This window comes from Tiliqua scincoides, chromosome 1 (genome assembly GCF_035046505.1).
Source record: "Tiliqua scincoides isolate rTilSci1 chromosome 1, rTilSci1.hap2, whole genome shotgun sequence".
Taxonomy (NCBI): Eukaryota; Metazoa; Chordata; class Lepidosauria; order Squamata; family Scincidae; genus Tiliqua; species Tiliqua scincoides.
The window spans coordinates 3100713-3120511 of record NC_089821.1 but is presented as its reverse complement, the minus strand read 5'-3'; the positions used below and the strand labels follow the sequence as shown (position 1 = coordinate 3120511).

At 44.7% G+C, this 19799-nt stretch overlaps 1 protein-coding gene across 1 annotated transcript in view; it reads left to right on the top strand.

Moving 5' to 3' along the window:
* The window catches only part of NPAS3 (neuronal PAS domain protein 3), an 847937-nt gene that overhangs the window by 756920 nt on the left and 71218 nt on the right, over nt 1–19799 (top strand). Inside the window, exon 8 of the mRNA XM_066633763.1 lies at nt 17509–17627. Within this exon, the coding sequence (XP_066489860.1) occupies nt 17509–17627 (119 nt within the window). The remainder of the gene's footprint in view (nt 1–17508; nt 17628–19799) is intronic.

Here is a 19799-nt window from a genome sequence, read left to right as displayed (position 1 = left end):
CGCAGCCATGAACTCATTGGGGAGCTACTACTTCTCATCCTCCTGTCTGCCGTACAATACTGGTTGCCCTACCGGGCTGTTGCAAAAACCATTGAAATAAGAAATGTGGAGCTCATTTAAAACTCCTGCTTCAAGTCCTAGACCTTGCCTGAGTACTTCTTATGATGGGTCCCATCAATGTTTCTCGGATAAGGAAGAAACCACAGCACCACTGAGGCCTATCTGGCCTCATACATGAGATATCCTCATAGAGAAGGGCAGGTTTTGTTCAGTCCTATGCACAATGTCAACAGTAATGAAGGAAAATGGGGGAGGGGGATGTTCACAACTTTTTACTTGGAAGTAGCAAAGCACAATAGCTGGAGTGGGAATGAGGCTACATGGAAGATGAGGGTTAACTAAGCCTGTTCAAACCATCTACCAGATGATGATTTTTAAGATCTTTTAACTAAATAATTAATGCACATTAAGTCTCATTTAGGAGGAAATGCCTCTTTGAAGACAATGGCTGCTACAACATGCGGTGCTTCTAACAAAGTATTCTGCTTGTCTCAGAACTCTTGTTTCTGTCAATATGCAAGTGTATACAAATATAATTTATCCATTAATTTACCAATAGCTCAATTCTGTGCATGTTTACTCAGAAGCAAATCCCGGGCCTGCAGCCTAAAACTCATAGGATTAATCCACTTACAGCCCAACCCTACTTGGGCGCCATGCTGATGGCACACTGATACCAGCACGCTGGCCATCACATCCTAAGCCTGCCCAGGCAAAGCCATGCCAGCGCAGCCCTTCCCAGTGACACTGATCACATCCGTGCCCTGAAGTCAGCAGTCATCAGCATAAAGTTGATGCATCATTGGTGTGATATCGGCGACTTCCCAGCGTTGGCCCCTCCTTAGCCAGGAGCCTGCCCTGCTACTTGCTCAGTTCATTCTGGTGAGACTGGCCATTGGCACTGAGGTTGAGTGGATGCTGTGATTGGCATCCAGTGCGCCAATCTATCCAGCTGCACCCCAAAGATGCAAAAGGAAGGAATGATCAGGGAACACCATAGCAATTCACATTTGAAAATCCTGGGAAGTCAGTGATGGGCAGGGAATAGAGACATGAGACTGTTGCAGCGTCAATATGTGGCATCAGGGGATTCCATTTCCCCCCTTGCATACCTGCATGGGGTGTGTTGTCCTTCTCGAGTTAGAAGTAGAGAGTGGGTGATATTGTGTGGAGTCCTCCTGGGCAGAATCCTGCAATAAGAATTCTGATGAGGCAAGTGAACACACTATCTTGCCATACCAGCTTTGATGGATATGAGGTTGTTTGTGGAAAGTGCTCCCTTGTTGCATCTTTCCCTGCTGCGATAGATTTAAACTCCCAGACAGTTCTGTTGTGTGATGCTTCACAAACTTGACTTGAGTGTCCTTAAAAGTTGTTGCGCATGTGAGCTTGTGCACATGCAAGGAGAAGCAGGGGGAAATAATGAATAAAATATTTCCTCTGCATTTTCCTCACATTGCACAATTGCTGAGCTGTTTTTGTTCACAATTGACATTTTGAAAATGCTGCTTTGGGAATTTTGGGACTGGAAATTTCAGCCTGAATGGTAATGGTTTGAACTATTTTTCATGCTTGAAAGATGGGAGATGGGGAGGGATCCAATCTCACATCTTTAATTGCAGTAGTCGCAACGATAGCATTATCACAACAGTTGCCATAAAAGCTGCACACATGCTGCACAGTCACTGTGCTGCTTTTTTTTTCTTTTTCCCCTCCTTTTACATATGTAGGAATGTATAATGCAGATACCACTGTATATTAATTCTTGGTAAATATTTATACCTCAATAGCAACCACTCTATGCATGTAGTATAACCTCTAGGTAAGATATACATATATTTATCAACTTACTAGCATAAATAATACATAATAGAACTCTTTCAGAAATAGTACATTACGGTAACACAATTTATGATAAGGGTTTTTACTTTTTTTTTTTTTTAACAACAGCCATAGATAGAGGGATCCGGCTTAGATACTAACAGCCAGTTACTGCCCCTTGGTTAGGCTGCACGGCTAATTCATGTATATAAAATACTGTATTAAAGTAAACTTACAAGAGCAAAGAGCAATCATTGCGAATGTAATTTTTTGTCTTCCTCTTTGGGATTCTAATTTTAAAAGCATTAAAGAAGACCAGCTGCTCATGCTGTGATATGCGCTAAACAGCCTGAAGGATGGAAAAAAATATATTTGTAGCTCATAATAACTATTGACCTTTCTGATATACAATATTCTCCGTGTTAGCTATTCTGTTCTATCAACAGTGAAGATTGAACATGACTTCTTAATAGAAAACATGGGGTTTCAAGCTGCCTTCGCAAAGGTGTTTATGTATTGTTATTTTGTACTATACTACAAAGACTTAGGTCCTGGTGCCCTTTGTCTGACATCATGTTGTTGTGAAAAAGGGGGCCTCACTCTTATGGACTGCTCTGTAAGAGGAATTGGCTCATAACCGTTTTATGGTTGCGATAAAAACATTGCCACACTCTGTCCTGTTTGTGGATGTAGAGGAAGCTGATTCCGAAAGGCACACAAAGTGCCTTTTTTTGCAAGAAATAGATGCCTCAAGAGGCTGCATTTATAGGTGCTTTGCTATAAGATTTAAAACGTTTGAAACCATGCTGGTTGTTCCTTGGCGCGCCACCACCTACCGCATCATACCTGGTGCGAGATGGCATGTACTCTCAAAGGCTGGCTTTGTGATGCCCCACTTTCCCCCCTTGAACTCTCTGCTGCTGGGAAGTTGTACACAGAAACACCCACTGGTAGCAGCATGACTTTGACAGTGTACATATTTCCCTAGAGTGGTGTCTTCCCAACACTTGCTGTGAGCAGCATGGGGTCGCTTAAAAGCTCTTCACTCCCCCAGGGGAGAACCCCACCAAGTGGCAAACTACTGCTTGGCATATGAAAATCTGCAATGGAAGCTCTTTTAGTACATCCTGTAAATTACAAGCAGAGTCACGATGGTAGGTGAGAACACGAGGATTTTGTGGGCTTTCAAAAACCAAATGGTTCATTCCCCACTCTCACCGCCCTCTGTGTTTGTCGTGTTTTTATGCCCATAATCTGGGGAGGAATTTTCAGCAAGCCAATAGTGGCAATTCTGAATCCTAGTTTTCCCAGCTTTGCTCTAGGGCAGGGGTGCCCAAACCCCGGCCCTGGGGCCACATGCGGCCCTCGAGGATTCCCAATGCGGCCCTCAGGGAGCCCCCAGTCTCCAATGAGCCTCTGGCCCTCCGGAGATTTGTTGGAGCCTGCACTGGCCCAACGCAACTACTCTCAGTGTGAGGGCGACTGTTTGACCTCTTGCATGAGCTGTGGGATGAGGGCTCCCTCCACTGCTTGCTGTTTCATGTCCGTGATGCAGCAAAGGCAGCAAAGGAAAGGCTGGCCTTGCTTTGTGCAAGGCCTTTAATAGGCCTTGAGCTATTGCCAGACCTTCATTCATTCATATAAGTTCATCTTTAATAAATTAAGTTATGTAAACTTATGCAAATTTATTCAAATTTTAAATATAAATTAATTCTTTTTTTTCCCTGACCCCCAACACAGTGTCAGAGAGATGATGTGGCCCTCCAGCCAAAAACTTTGGACACCCCTGCTCTAGTGTGTCGGTTAATGATTCACGAGATACTAAATAAAAGCGGCAAAGCTTCCCAAACAGGTTGGGAGCACAGTGATCCTGTTAGGACAAAAGCGTATTACTGTTTCGATATATCTTTAGAACTCTCTCAATCACATGGCTCCACTATAACACAAAGCAGCCACAATTTATGAGAGCCATTCCAAGAATAAAGCATCCTGTATCCTCCTTCAGACGTCTATCTGCAAGTCCAAGAAAGATAAACCCAGTTTCGCCTTATTCCAGACCCAGTTACATCTTATTTATTTGGGTCCTAAATGAGAGATCCCTTCTGCAGGAAGAAATTTCATAAACAAGAACTTGCAAAGAATGACAACTGACCCAGGAGAATAGTCTCTCTCTCTCTCTCTCTCTCTCTCTCTCTCTCTCTCTCTCTCTGCATGTTTTCAATGGTCATGCTATAAAACAAGTTCCTATTGAAACAACATACGGTGTCCTTGATGACATTAAACCATCCCGGACCAGGTTGACAAAGTCATGTGGCATTTGGTAAACCACATTTTCCATATTTCAACTCCTCTAGGATTTTCTTTGCATATTTTCTTTGCTCTTCCTCTTGGTCTTTTCCCAGTACTTTTGGCATCCTGATTGTAAACCCTACTTTAAATCAGGAGATTCATCTTGTCTTGGCACCCATGCCCCACAGCTCCCACAATGCATCACACTCAGTTCAGCAGAAACGGTCCATCTGGTGGCAAAAGAGCCACAGACTCTCCACTATCTCTTTTGCCCGTCTTGCGTACAGTCAAATTGACAACTCACTTAGTGCTTGTGATTTGTCTTCCTTTTTGGGCGAGTGTTGGGTGTGTATGTGAATGAAGGCATTCCAGTTTTGAAACGGTGTTTTGGGGGAGACCAAAGAAGACTCCCACATCTCCAAGTGAGGAATACACTCATAATTCTCATCACCATAACCATCCTAAACCTCCAACAATGGTTAAGGCAACTGTTGTAATCAGTGGCGTCACTAGGTTTTGCGTCACCTGGTGTGGGAGACCAGCGTGTCACCCCCATGATGGACCACCGCCCATGCAATGGGTGGGGCAACACCCTGGGTGGTGGGCGTGGCGGTGTACCATTGCCCCACCCCCGCTGGCTTTTTGGCTCTACCTTTTGATAGACATTTCAAAGTGGTTTGTTTCATTGCACTCTGCATGAAATTACACACTGATATATTATTATTATTATTATTATTATTATTATTATTATTATTATTATTATTATTATTAATGTTTATATATATAAACATGATGGTATTATTTCTACAAATTGTGATTTTAGTGATTTTTGTCACTAGTGGTGTCATCCCCCCCTCGAGGGTGACAACTTACTAACACCTTATTGTAGCAGTTCTCAAACTTTTAGCACTGGGACTCACTTTTTAGAATGACAATCTGTCCAAGACCCACCAGAAGTGATGTCATGGTGGAAGTGACATCATCAGGTAAATTAAAATAAATAAGTAAATAATTAAAGTAAAACAAATAATTAAATAAGCAGAAGCCAGCCCTGTTCCACCAAGTGAATTTTCTCTGTAGCCTGCCTGCAATAACACCCCGCCCCCTCCAAAATCATTAGGATTTTCACCCCTTCCCAGTGCCCAGTTCAGTTTATGTTCTTATGTTTAAACCAGATCACTGTCAGGATCCACCTGGCTTTGCAAGTCTAAAAAAAAAAATCACTTTACCAGTTCAAGCCTCTGTTTTATTCTTTTTATTGGGGGAGGACTGCCTTCTGGAGCATTTGTTGAGCTCCAGTTCCAGCAGATTGGGACCATTCTGGTGGTCTTACATTCCCCTTTGCCTGGCTTGACTAGAACCAAGGCACATTTGCTTACTTGCGAGTAAACACCTACTCATGAATAAATGCTTAATTTCACTTTCCAAAGGACTCAATACATTCGTCAGCTTGGAGGGAGGTACTTCCTTTTCAGCTGCTTTTGGGGGGCTGTGTTCATTGGATCGGGGCCATTCTGGTGTCATTGGATTCCTCTTGGCCTGCCCTTTCCGATGGACTAAGGCAAGTCCACCTACTCATGTGTAAATGCACAATCGGGCTCAGTTTCACTTTCCATAGGGCTCCATGCATTTTTGTTTTCCAGTTTTTTGGCCATAACTTCTGATAGAAAGGAGATATTTTGCTCTGGTATTTTTTTTCATTGCATTCTGCTGTAAATTCTGCATCCAACAGCATATGACAAGATGCTAAAAACTTATCCTAAAAACTGAATTTACTGTGTGACCCCCCTAGTGCATGTCACCCCCCCCCGGTGAGGATCACCTGGTGTGGCCTGCACCCTCCACACCTCCCTAACAACACCACTGGTTGTACTAGGTAGTGTTTATCCAGTGGGAGAGACTAGCTCCCCCACTACAAGTGGGGAAAGTGACTCCACAAGCTGCTGAGGGGCTCACTCCTTACCTGAAGCACTTGGTTCAGGTTACAGAGAACCATAAGAACAGCCCCACTGGAGCAGGCCAAAGGCCCATCTAGTCCAGCTTCCTGTATCTCACAGTGGCCCACCAAATGCCCCAGGGAGCACACCAGATAACAAGAGACCTACAAGGCCTCCTGGGAATTGTAGTTAAGAACATAAGAACAGCCCCACTGGATCAGGCCATAGGCCCATCTAGTCCAGCTTCCTGTATCTCACAGTGGCCCACCAAATGCCCCAGGGAGCACACCAGGTAACAAGAGACCTGCAAGGCTTTCTGGGAATTGTAGTTTAAGAACATAAGAACAGCCCCACTAGATCAGGCCATAGGCCCATCTAGTCCAGCTTCCTGTATCTCACAGCGGCCCACCAAATGCCCCAGGGAGCACACCAGATAACAAGAGACCTCCAAGGGCTCCTGGGAATTGTAGTTAAGAACATAAGAACAGCCCCACTGGATCAGGCCATAGGCCCATCTAGTCCAGCTTCCTGTATCTCACAGCGGCCCACCAAATGCCCCAGGGAGCACACCAGATAACAAGAGACCTGCAAGGCCTCCTGGGAATTGTAGTTAAGAACATAAGAACAGCCCCACTGGATCAGGCCATAGGCCCATCTAGTCCAGCTTCCTGTATCTCACAGTGGCCCACCAAATGCCCCAGGGAGCACTGTCCAGCCGCAACCTTTTTCCTGTGATCTAACCACAAGAGCCTTTCTCCCTCCTGTCTTGTTTAGTCCCCTTTCTTTCCTTTGTATGTGCAACCTCTTGGCTTTAGAGGCAAGCTGACTCTGATTGCCAGAGGCAGGGGAGGGCACCGGGACGCAGATTGTGTCTGTTGTCTGGTGTGCTCCCTGGGGCATTTGGGGGCCACTCTGAGATACAGGAAGCTGGACTAGATGGGCCTTTGGCCTGCTCCAGTGGGGCTGTTCTTATGTTCTTAACTACAATTCCCAGAATGCCTTGCAGGTCTCTTGTTGCCTGGTGTGCTCCCTGGGGCATTTGGTGGGCCGCTGTGAGATACAGGAAGCTGGACTAGATGGGCCTATGGCCTGATCCAGTGGGGCTGTTCTTATGTTCTTAACTACAATTCCCAGAATGCCTTGCAGGTCTCTTGTTGCCTGGTGTGCTCCCTGGGGCATTTGGTGGGCCGCTGTGAGATACAGGAAGCTGGACTAGATGGGCCTTTGGCCTGCTCCAGTGGGGCTGTTCTTATGTTCTTAACTACAATTCCCAGAATGCCTTGCAGGTCTCTTGTTGCCTGGTGTGCTCCCTGGGGCATTTGGTGGGCCGCTGTGAGATACAGGAAGCTGGACTAGATGGGCCTGTGGCCTGATCCAGTGGGGCTGTTCTTATGTACTTAACTACAATTCCCAGGAAGCCTTGCAGGTCTCTTGTTATCTGGTGTGCTCCCTGGGGCATTTGGTGGGGCCACTGTGAGATACAGGAAGCTGGACTAGATGGGCCTATGGCCTGATCCAACAGGGCTCTTCCTATGTTTCCTCCCTAAACCCTAAATCCCACTCTCTGACCACAGGTCTTTCTAGGAAATCCACACCATTTCACTACATTTACTCCCTTTCCTCCTTCAACATCCTCCTGTCATGCCGTTACACACTCCCTTTCTCCTTCTAATGACTCTCTTCTCCTCTTGCTCCTCATTTCATTCCTTGGCTCTATATAGCAACAGTTTGCCACGAGGATTTCAACATGTTGTGTTGCTTTATTTGTTTTCCCTTCCCTGGGGTTGTCAATAATCCCTCCCATAAAGTTTGTTTTGCTGTCCCTTCCGCGCTCACCTTCCTTTTCCTTCCCTGCCAATTACTGAGTTGTGCCATTGGCTACCACATAGGATCCCAGCACATAAATTTGGGTTCCCCCATGATGCATGTTTAAGAGCACACCCAGGGAAAATGTGAGTGTGAGCCTGCCTGAGCACATGTGCCATGTCTATGTTTTGTTTTAGGAGCTCTTTTTTAGGAAAAGAGAAATGTAATAATAATCCCAGACTGTATGTTGTCTCTGCAACTGGCATTAGATGATATCCATTATTTTGTTACTGGGCACAATGCTGTGTACAGTGGCATCACTAGGGTTCGCATTACCCAGTGCGGGATGCCAGCGTGTCACCCCCATGCAGTGGTGGTGGTGGTGGGCTGGTAATATACCATCACTTTGCCCCCACTAGTTTTTTGGCTGTACCTTTTGATAGAACAAAGATAGAACACATTCTGCATGAAAGTACGCATTGATTGATATATAACATGCTGGTATTATTCCTCCAAATTGTGATTTTAGTCACTAGTGGTGTCACCCCCCCCCCCGGGTGTCAACTTACTAACACCTTATTGCAGCAGTTCTCAAACTTTTAGCACTGGGACCCACTTTTTAGAATGCCAATCTGTCCAAGACCCACCAGAAGTGATGTCATGGTGGAAGTGACATCATCAGGCAACTTAAAATAAATTATAAATAATTAAAGTAAAACAAATAATTAAATAAGCAGAAGCCAGCCCTCGTTCACCAAGTGAATTTCCTCTGTAGCCTGCCTGCAATAACACCCCCTTCAAAACCAGTAAGGTCTTCAGTCCTACCCAGTGCCCAGTTCAATTTAAGAACTTGGTGCCCAGCAATTTTAGTGCCCAGTTCAATTTAAGAACTTGAGCTGTTTAAACCAGATCACTATCAGGATCCACCTGGCTTTGCAAATCTCAAAAAAGTTCACCTTATCAGCTGAAGCCTCTGTTTTGATCCTTTTTAGTGGGGAGGGGGAGGCTGCCTTTTGGAGCATTTGTGGAGCTCCAATTCCATCAGATGAGGACCATACTGGTGGCTTCACATTCCCCTTTGCCTGCTGACCACCAGCCAAGGCACGTATGCTTACTCACGAGTAAACACGACCATGAGGCTTAGTTTCATTTCCATAGGGCTCAATACATTTGTCTACTTGGCGGGAGGGACTTCCTTCTCAGTTGTTTTGTGGGGCTGCATTCATTGGATCAGGACCATTCTGGTGTCGTTGGATTCCTCTCAGCTGCCCTTTCCGACGGACTAAGGCAAGGTTGCCTACTCGCGAGTAAATGCACGATACAGCTCAGTTTCACTTTCCATAGCGCTCCATGCATTTTTTGTTCTCTGGTTTATTGGCCATAACTTTTGACGGAAAGGAGATAGTTCACTCTGGTTTTTTGCATTGCATTCTGCTGGAAATTCCGCATCCAATGGTATATAACATGATGATATTACCCTAACCACCGCAATTTGAGCATGTCACCCCCCCAGTGCACATCACCCCCCCCGTGCGCGTCACCCGGTGCAACCCACATCACCCACACCCCCCTAGCGATGCCGCTGGCTGTGTAAACTGGTCTGGTCTGGGAACCACATCTTGAATGCAATTTTTGTAGTAAAAAATCTAGTGTGTAGTTCCTTTGTTTCCAAAGAATGCCTGGAGGCGTTTACTTTCCATCATTAATGGCACCTTTTCAGCCAGTGGTGCAGCTCTCCTCTCAGCTGTTCTCTGACCACCTCGATCATTTCAAGCCTGTTGTGCTTCTCAGCCTTCTCTACATTTATTGTCATGGTTGTTGTTATGGGATAGATACAATTTTCATGGTCTGATTTATAAGATCAGTGTTGCTTCTCATGTGTGCAGTAGTCTACCCAATGATTGATTGCTGTGATGGGTGGTAAATTCTGAATCCTGCAAATACCATAGGCATATATTTCATCCTGGCATCGTTCAGATGATCAAAGTATTGTCATAGTGAGCCATTATTAAATTACAGCAATAAAATTAACACTTAAAACATACTCTATAATAATAACAGATTTCTTTTTTGTTTTCTACTTTTTAAGACTCTGCAACTTGAGTACTGTCCTCCTTCTTGATCGGTACAATGTTGAACACATAATTGTTTTAATTAATTAGTGTCATGGAGAAAACAGAACCAGGGATTGTGGGATTGACGGGGCTGGCAAGCCAAAAACACAGTCAAGGTGCCCACAAGAAGGTGATCCCTGGGTCATCACTGAACAGACAGTCAGTAAGCGAAACAAGGTTTGTGTAGGCCAGGCGGTAAGAAAACATAGGGCGCAATCCTAACCCTCATTTGGACTGCTGCAAGCCCCTTGTGCCAGCCCAAACGTGTCATAAAAATGCTGTAAAGCACTTTTGTGCCACTCTGAAGGGAATTAGGCACCTCTCTGTACCACTGCAGGCCCCAGAGGATGGGTGAGTTGCACCGCCCAAGTTCAGCCAGCACAGGGGTGTGGGGAAGGCTGGGAGGAGGTGGGAGGGATTTATAGGGCCAGAAACCCCTCTTCAGATGTTCTGTCGCCACAGACAATGGGACACCTTGAGAACAGGACTAGAACTGGGGTTGACACTAAAGGGAAGTATATCTCGACTGGACACGAGATGGAATTTCTGACCATAACAGCTGCCCAGCACTGGCACCAAGGTGGCCTCCCCCTTGTTGGAGGTTTTCAAGCACAGACAAAATGGCAACCTCTCAGGAATCCTGCAGCAGTTGCCTGCTCTGAGGAGGGGGTTGTAGTAGGTGACCTTCAAACTCTAACAAAGAGAAAGAAAAAGATGACTCAGTAGGGAATTATTTTATATCAATAATGGCCAAGGCTCCTAAATTTAATATGATAGGCATGTTGTTCCTGGTTCTCCAGGCTCCTCTACTTCCCTTCCATCAAGTGCTAAGGGGCTTGGACCCGTCACCTTACTCCCCCGGGCTACCATTACAGTTTGTGGGAAGAGGGAACTGTTGGCTGTCTGCTGCTCTTCGTGCCATTGATGTAGCTGATTAGGAGACAGTACTGCTCTCTGATTCACTCATATTAATTCAACAGTTTGTCTGCTACGGCAACTCGTGCAAGGAAAGCGCCCTACAGGTAGACCACAGCTGCGATACAAGGACAACTGCAAGAGGGATCTGAAGGCCTTAGGAGTGGACCTCAATAGGTGGGAAACCCTGGCCTCTGAGCAGCCCGCTTGGAGGCAGGCTGTGCAGCATGGCCTTTCCCAGTTTGAAGAGACACTTTGCCAACAGTCTCAGGCTAAGAGGCAAAGAAGGAAGGCCCACAGCCAGGGAGACAGACCAGGGACAGACTGCACTTGCTCCCAGTGTGGAAGGGATTGTCACTCCCGAATCGGCCTTTTCAGCCACACTAGACGCTGTGCCAGAACCACCATCCAGAGCGCGATACCAGAGTCTTTCCAGGCTGAAGGTTGCCAACACACACACCTGCTATGGCAGGCCCTCCACAGGTGTTATGAAACTGTGGAGAGTTGCCATCATTCCACAACATTGGGAGTGCAATGGCAGGCACCCCCCTTGTCCTTACAGCATTTGTCTGCATAGGTAAATGGGGTCCCTGGGGAGAAGTCCACCCCATGATTATGGAAGCTGGCCTACCACACGAAGCTTAGGAGTTTTGGTCCTAACTGGATACAATACACAGTATAGTGAAACAGGATGGTGGATTAGATGGGCCTTTGGTCTGACCCCGCAGCAGGGCTTTCCTTATGTTCATAGTGACTGATAGTTAACTGCTGAGATTAATTAGTAGTACAGAATTATTTTATATTGTGTCAAAGCTCCTAAACTGTGAAGTCACAGGTGAGGAAGGAGGCTGCAGCTCAGTGGAAAAACATCTGATCCCAAGTTCAATCCCTGGAATCCTCTGACAGGAACGAGAGAAAAAATATTTTCTGAAACCATGCAGAGTCTCTACCAGTCAGCAGCACTAAACAAGAGGGATCAATGGTCTGACTCAGTGCCAGGCAACTTCCTGTGTTTCTAAACTGAATGTGCCAGAGTGATGTGATAGGCGCCTGGAATACCCACCAGCAGAGCAGGTAAGGAAAATAGTCCTCTTCCTACTGTGGTTGCCCAACAGGGCCTCTGAGAGGGGGTGCAAGGGGTACAAGGTATCTGGGCCTGGGGTCAAAAGGGGGCCCGGAAACCAAAAAGGGGGGGGCGGGGAGCCAAATTCACATTTGAAGGGAGAAGGGAAGAGACTCAAAAGAAACTTTGTAGCCGCTGATAAAAGTCCTCTCAGTGGCTCCGCTACCCAACCACCAATATTCAGAGGACTCCTGCTTTGGAACTGGGAGGTGGCATGCAGCCATCATGACTAGTTGTCATTGATTGACTTATCCTCCATGAGTGTATCTAATCTCATGTTAAAGAAAGCTGCAGACCTCATGTCATGCTGTCCACCCCCGTCACATATGCCAAATGTGCTAGTGCCTACTGAGGCTCTGTTAGTGAGCGCCTGGGCCCTATCCAAAGTGTTTGGAACACTTTGGAACTCCTTCATGCTTCACGCTGCTCCATCTTGGTGGCCTTCAGTTGTCTTCTGAAAACATACCTGTGTGCTGTGCCTTGGGCCAGGTGAGGGATGCCTTTGTGTTTTCTTATCAGTGTTAGAAATGGTTTTAGTTACTGTAGTTGAATGCTTGTTACGTATTTAGTGATTTTATCCCCTGCGTTTTCAAATGAATATTGTTAGCTGCCTTCAGACACTAAGTGGAAAAGCAGCGTACAAATGAAACAAGCAAATAAATAAAATGTGACTGCACCATTGATTTGTATAAGGAGACTATGATATATGGCAGTTTTATTTCTGATCTTTCTCCTAATTACCTCCAGCATGGAGTTAGCCTTTTTTCATAGCATCTGTACACTGGGTCGACATTTTCATAGGGTAATTCACCATGAGTCCCCTGGTCAGTCAGTGCCAGCTCAGATCTCATCTGTGCACATATGAACCTAGGATTCATTGCCGCAGTGTGCTTGTTTTACAAAAAAAAGTGGTATCCTTTTGTGTTTTAACAGACTTTCACAGAAAGCCGATTTCATATAAAATATTTAATTGGGTGAGGGCTTTTATTGAGATAAACTCAGCATGCAGGCAAACTGAAGATAGGGTAGCCCAGAGCAAGTGTCTTTGGAGAGTGAGTTTTAAGAAGGATTTTAAAGGTGTGTATATATCACTTTTGCAAATGTTCTGTCTGGTGCATTCAGATCATAACTTTAAATATATTTTGCAGCATTATGTTTTGGCTTATGAGTATGAACACTAACTGGCTGGTAGGCCAGGAAGATAGTGGATGTCTCACCATAGATAGTTAATGGCTGTGAATTTTGAACAAAGGAGCAATCCAGCATATGAGGTGGACAGTCTCCACCATGTTCTAAGAAGGATCTGTGTGTTTATATGTAAAAAAGAAATGGCATAGCTAAACAGACGGTTTCTTGGTGAGAGAGACAGACACAACACCTGAATGTAGAAGCTGATAAAGTTAGAGCTAAAAGCTGGTAGAAGCAGCTTGGGGTACAGCAGTGTCTCTCTGATGATCAGATGCAATCGGTTCCAGATTTATATTAATGTGCAAGATGCATACTTCCATCTAATGCTCATCCTATGGTTTTGTAAACAAACAAGATTATAAAGACACACTCAACCTCCGGTGATCTCTCCTTCAAAGGAAGCCAGAAACTGGGTTGTCCTTTATCCCTGGAATTTCTTATTACTCCAGGTTAGTTAGTTGTTGGCAACCTTCAGTCTCGAAAGACTATGGTATCGCGTGGTTCTGGAACAGCGTCTAGTGTGGCTGAAAAGACCAATCCGGGAGTGACAATCCCTTCCACACTGGGAGCAAGTGCAGTCTGTCCCTGGTCTGTCTATGGGCCTTCCTTCTTTGCCTCTTAGCCTCAGACTGTTGGCCAAGTGTCTCTTCAAACTGGGAAAGGCCATGCTGCACAGCCTGCCTCCAAGCGGGCCGCTCAGAGGCCAGGGTTTCCCACTTGTTGAGGTCCACTCCTAAGGCCTTCAGATCCCTCTTGCAGATGTCCTTGTATCGCAGCTGTGGTCTACCTGTAGGGCGCTTTCCTTGCACGAGCTCTCCATAGAGGAGATCCTTTGGGATCCGGCCATCATCCATTCTCACGACATGACCGAGCCAACGCAGGCGTCTCTGTTTCAGCAGTGCATACATGCTAGGGATTCCAGCACGTTCCAGGACTGTGTTGCTTGGAACTTTGTCCTGCCAGGTGATGCCGAGAATGCGTCGGAGGCAGCGCATGTGGAAAGCATTCAGTTTCCTCTCCTGTTGTGAGCGAAGAGTCCATGACTCGCTGCAGTACAGAAGTGTACTCAGGACGCAAGCTCTGTAGACCTGGATCTTGGTATGTTCCGTCAGCTTCTTGTTGGACCAGACTCTCTTTGTGAGTCTGGAAAACGTGGTAGCTGCTTTTCCGATGCGCTTGTTTAGCTCGGTATCGAGAGATAGAGTGTCGGAGATCGTTGAGCCAAAAGTCATGGACAACCTCCAGTTCATGTGCAGAGATTGTAATGCAGGGAGGTGAGTCCACATCCAGGTAGCAGAGAGCATATGTAACAATAGCTTTGTGTATTCCAATTTCTGGTCCACCAGTCTACGACTGAATGTTAACCATGATACTAAATGGAATCTCCAGTTTGGGGTACAGTGTACTCCTGGATTCCAATTGCTGGGGCGCAAACAATGGGTTGGGCCTGTGGCCATTTTCATAGGGAATTGCCTTTCTTTTTGGCTTTCTATAAGTTTTTGAATGACTACTGTTGAAAACAGGATGCTGGGCTAGATAGACCTTTGATTTGATCCATTTGATCTGATCTAATCCAACAGAGCTCTCCTTATGTTACTAATTAACACTCCTACAGTGTATCTAGGTAATTACCATTGACACCACATTGTGACATATTTTAGCTGCCTATACTAGGTCAGAATGTACAGCAGCTGCCACGTGTTAAGCAGATTCCAGTATTTATTCATTCAGCAGGAAGAACACATGCTGTGGTTTCTTAATGTACACTTTAAGCACCGTATTGTAGAGTGCTGTATAATGGCAGTAATAATTAACGGTGAGCTTTCACTGCCAATACTGCTGATGACCTTTTGTGGTTTCAGGGTTCCCATAACCTTGATCCTGATCATACATTTCCTTGCTTTGAAACGTTCATTTTTAGATGTTGGAAAGATGATATTGCTGAATGGAACTGAAATGCGGAGGCCAGGTTTGTGGCCTGGTTTCTGATGGCTTCACATTTGTTCAGGTCTCTGAGGAGCCGCACCAATAAATGTGAAAGAGACAACAGCAGATTGGCATACTTTCCATTTCCACCAGGATGGAGAAAAAAATGCTCTAAATTAAGTCTAACCTTAAATGTATAATCTGTCCTTGGGAAGAAGAAAAAAAAAGGATATAGCATCTTCGAGCTCTCAGCATCCCTTACGAGAAAAAATTGGTTCTAAGGGGTCTCTGATCTTGTGTTTTAGTAAAATAGAACTGCACGGCTGACTGACAGTTCTGATCTAAAGCATTTACGTTTAAGTTTTGATCTCTCTGCTTTTGATTAAAACTAATGAGCTCATTTAATTCAAAATGGGAATCTCTGATAAGAGAAATAAGGTTGATGTGATTGGATTAGAGGGGCAAATTAAACTCTTAGAGCAGAAGTTTGTGCTTATATAGTGTATTAAAAAGCTGTTGGCGTATTATGGCGTGTTAGATGATGAGAGAAATTTCATAGTAATTCATATTTAATCAGAAGAAATGAAAGTACTAAATATAACATGGCTCTGCTTTTCCCTCGAGTGATAAAGAGCTGTACATTTAAAATGACATGGAATTCATGCTCTCTAAAACAAAAAAAAGCCCTCTTAAGAGAGACACTAAAGAAAGGGGCATTCTTGTCAGCAGATTCATCACAACAAAGTTGAAAATGTCATAAATACAGAGCAAGTCTGATCACATCAAAGCAAGGTATACGCAAGTTAGTACCAATGTCATAGGACGCTTTTTGAAACAATAGGAAATGCCTTGGTTAACCATTTACTGTATTATCTAAAATATTTCTCTTTTATTTGGACTCAAGTGTTTTTTTTTCTTATTTCTGAACCACAGTTGCCACAATAGTTGTCATACTGAGGAAGTAATGACAGCTGAAAGTGGCAGCCCACAAGGTATAAATAGAAGTACCAGGCAGTTTCCCCGAGTCATCCAGGATATAAATTCAACCCTGGTGCAGGATCTGACTTCTGCTTGTCTCGTTTGTATTTGCTAATTCCACTCCACCAGCCCATATTATAAGCCACATGATCCATTGCAGCGTCTCTGTGGAAACTCATAGGATGAATGGGTTTGGTGCCAGCCCAGGCCTCCTAGATGCATGAAGCAGCAGATCTTCTTGCCTGCCCCCTCTTTCTCCATACATGCTGGCACCTCGTTCCTTCCTCTTTTCCTCTCCATCGTTTGCCTCCAGTGTGCCCTGTATGGAAGCCCCTGCAGCTACCGGACCACTCACCCAACCTTTCTCTTGGCAAGGCATGAGAGAGTGTGTTACAGCCCAATCCTAGCCACGCTTTCCTGGGAGTAAGCCCCATTGACTCTAATGGGACTTACTTCTGAGTAGACATTCATAGGATTGGGCTGTTAGTAGTCCAGTCACAGTTCCCATCACCTTCAGGCTGCTTGCAGGGCAGGGTGAGTGGTAGGTGGAAGGGAAGGGCAGATGCACACAGAGCATTCAAGCCCACCTCTAGTGCTCTGATATGATGACTGGCTGGGCTGGTCCTGTGAGGGATGTGTATGGCTGTAAGTGTGTTCCTATCATGGTCCCTTCCACTCCACTGTATAACCTCCTGTTTCCCTCCATCTCATGTGATTACTCCAGTAGAACTTTGGCTGTCAGTAGTATCAAAATAAGTCATCCACTTTCATGTTAAAAATAATATTATGAAAGGCAGATCCTATAAATGTGATTATTGTAATAGATTGGCATTCAAACACACATACTTACAGCAACTGTTACTCTGCACATGCCTGATCTTGTCTGATCTTTGAAGCTAAGCAGGGTCAGGCCTGGTTAGTACTTGGATGGGAGACCACTGGGAATACCGGGTGCTGTAGGCTTATACCATGGTCTTTCGAGACTGAAGGTTGCCAACCAACACACATTGTAATGTTAACCAAAGCCCCTTGCTCTTCAATTGGGCTTCTGTGTTTGTATTCAGAATCAAATCTCAGAACATAAGGGCAAGACATGTGGGTTCCAAAATTTTCATGGTGTGAAACATGAAACCCAGTTCTAGCCCTGTTTGGGAAAAATTCATCAGAAACCTGAAGGCTTCTGAGCAACATAACAGTTTTGGGCAGTAAGACTGAGCTTTACTTGTTTGGACGTCAGATTTTGAGTGAATAGCCTTTTATTTTTAGTTAGCTCAGTTTCTCAATCTATGCACTATTTCAGGGGAACCTTGTAACAATTAAATAACTATGGACTTTTTTGTTTTTATTCCAGTGGAATCCACGAGCCCCAGTCTACTAACGACGGACAACAATCTAGAGCGCTCTTTTTTTATCCGGATGAAATCGACCCTGACCAAGCGAGGTGTGCACATCAAATCTTCAGGTTATAAGGTAAATTTAGGGTTTGACATCTAAAGTTAGATAAAGAAAGAGGTGGTGGCAAAACAGCATGCATTCTTGGTCATATTCCTTCAGAGTTGTATCTGAGCCTTGACTGTTTGCCAGAAGCTAACACTTTTTTGTGTTTAAGAAATATATTTATATATTTCTTAATATATTTTTTGTTTTTTGTTGAAGAAAACTTGGAAATATTTTACTTTTTTCTCATACCTATTTATTTTTTTAAACACTCAGTAGTTGCCTGACTTTCAAGATACAGCTGGTTATAAACTAAATAAATATTCCTGAAAGTTCTGGACTGAAACCCCTAAGTGGTGACCCTGTGTGTTAGGCTGAGGAAGTAAAAACTGGCCAGGTGTGATGTTTGTTGAGTTCCTCCATCAGGTAACACAGCTTTGTAGAAATTAGCATTGTTTCTCATCATTGACTACATAGGGCAATTGTTGACAATAGTTCATGCAGAAATAAATCACTGAGAGAGAACAATTTTTTTTTCACTGTTCTACTTTCATGGCCTCCTCATTGGACAACTAGTAAAAAACTTTGCATTTTGGAATAATAAGAAGTACCACTTTACAGGCAGTACCAAATTTTTCAGTTTGGGTTGTTGCACTTCATGTCCAGTTGTCTTGTGACAAGAGGGAAGAGACAGAGAAGGTATGCCTTACACCAGGGGTGCTCACACTTTTTTGGCTCGAGAGCTACTTTGAAACCCAGCAAGGCCCGGAGATCTACCAGAGTTTTTTTTTTACAATGTTCGCGCCATCATAACATATAACGTTTATGTGTACAATGTATGTTGGTGTACCTTGAGCCCCACTGAGTATAACAGGACTTACTCCTGAGTAGACATGCCTAGGATTAGGCTGTGAGGCTGCAATCCTAGCCACACTTACCTGGGAATAAGCCCCATTTAGTACAATGGGCCTTACTCCTGGCGTTTCCTCCCAGAGGCACCTGAAGGGGGGGTCGGCACTCCGCGATCTACTCATTTTGCCTCGTGATCTACCGGTAGCCCCCAAAGAAACATCCACACTTCGAAAAGAAGTTTGTAGGCATGTCTGCACTACAGGGGATTGTCAGTGTAAAATTCGGTGCAGCAATTTTAGAAAGATGTAGGCTGCAATCCTCACCACACTTTCCTGAGAGTAAGCTCCACTGAACAAAATAGGACTTACTTCTGAGTAGACCTGGTTAGGATTGTGCCCTAAGGCCAATAAGACATCAACTGTCTGTTGTCCCTGCTGTTTATACAGGGGGCTTGATCTTCCCCTGGTCAAAGTTATCAGTGTTCACTTTCGAAAACGGTTCCTTCTGGAGTCATTGCACCGTTGCATAATATTCCAGGCAGGTTGCACTTCTGTGATTATGCATATCACCTCTGGCAGTGTTTTGCCATAGTGCTAATAAACAAAGATATGTAGTAAAGTAAACATATAATGCTGGAGAGATGTGTGTATAGAGAAAGCAACAGAGGAAAAGAACAAAATTATGCAGAAGGCTGTGAGGAATATCTTGTAATTTTTTTAAAAGCCTTAGTCCTTTAAGTTGATACAACAGCCCTTCAATCAGATGCTGACAATAATACTGTTACTGATTCAGAGAACCTCCTTGGCAATGCTTTGGAAAGCAACTAACAGCAGCATTTTCAATATTTTCAACATGGTGCAAATTTGGCTAAGTTAGTGACGTGCCAAACTGTGCCTTTTGCTCATTTACTGCCATGTGCTGATTAAGGGCCCAATCCTATCCGAATTTCCAATGCTGGTGCAACTGTGCCGATGGGGCATGCACTGCATCCTGTGGTGGGTCACAGAGGCCTCCTTAAGGAATGGGAACATTTGTTGCCTTACCTTGGGGCTGCAGTGCAGCTGCACCGGTGCAGGAAAGTTGGATAGGATTGGACCTTAAAGTGATATAAAATATCCTTCTTCTGCAAAAGAAGGGTAGCATTTTTGTGGAGTTTCATAAGAGAAAGATACAGCATCAACAGGCTGGGCGGTGGCCCAACTGCTTGCATTGCACCATAGAGATAGGTGGAGAGGAGCCTTCAAAAGAACAACTTAAGATTTTGTGGAGAGGACCCTGGGATAACCCTAGAAGAGATGTTCCCAAAGTGTGTGTCATGATGTCTTAGGGCATCGCAGACTCACAGAGGCACCA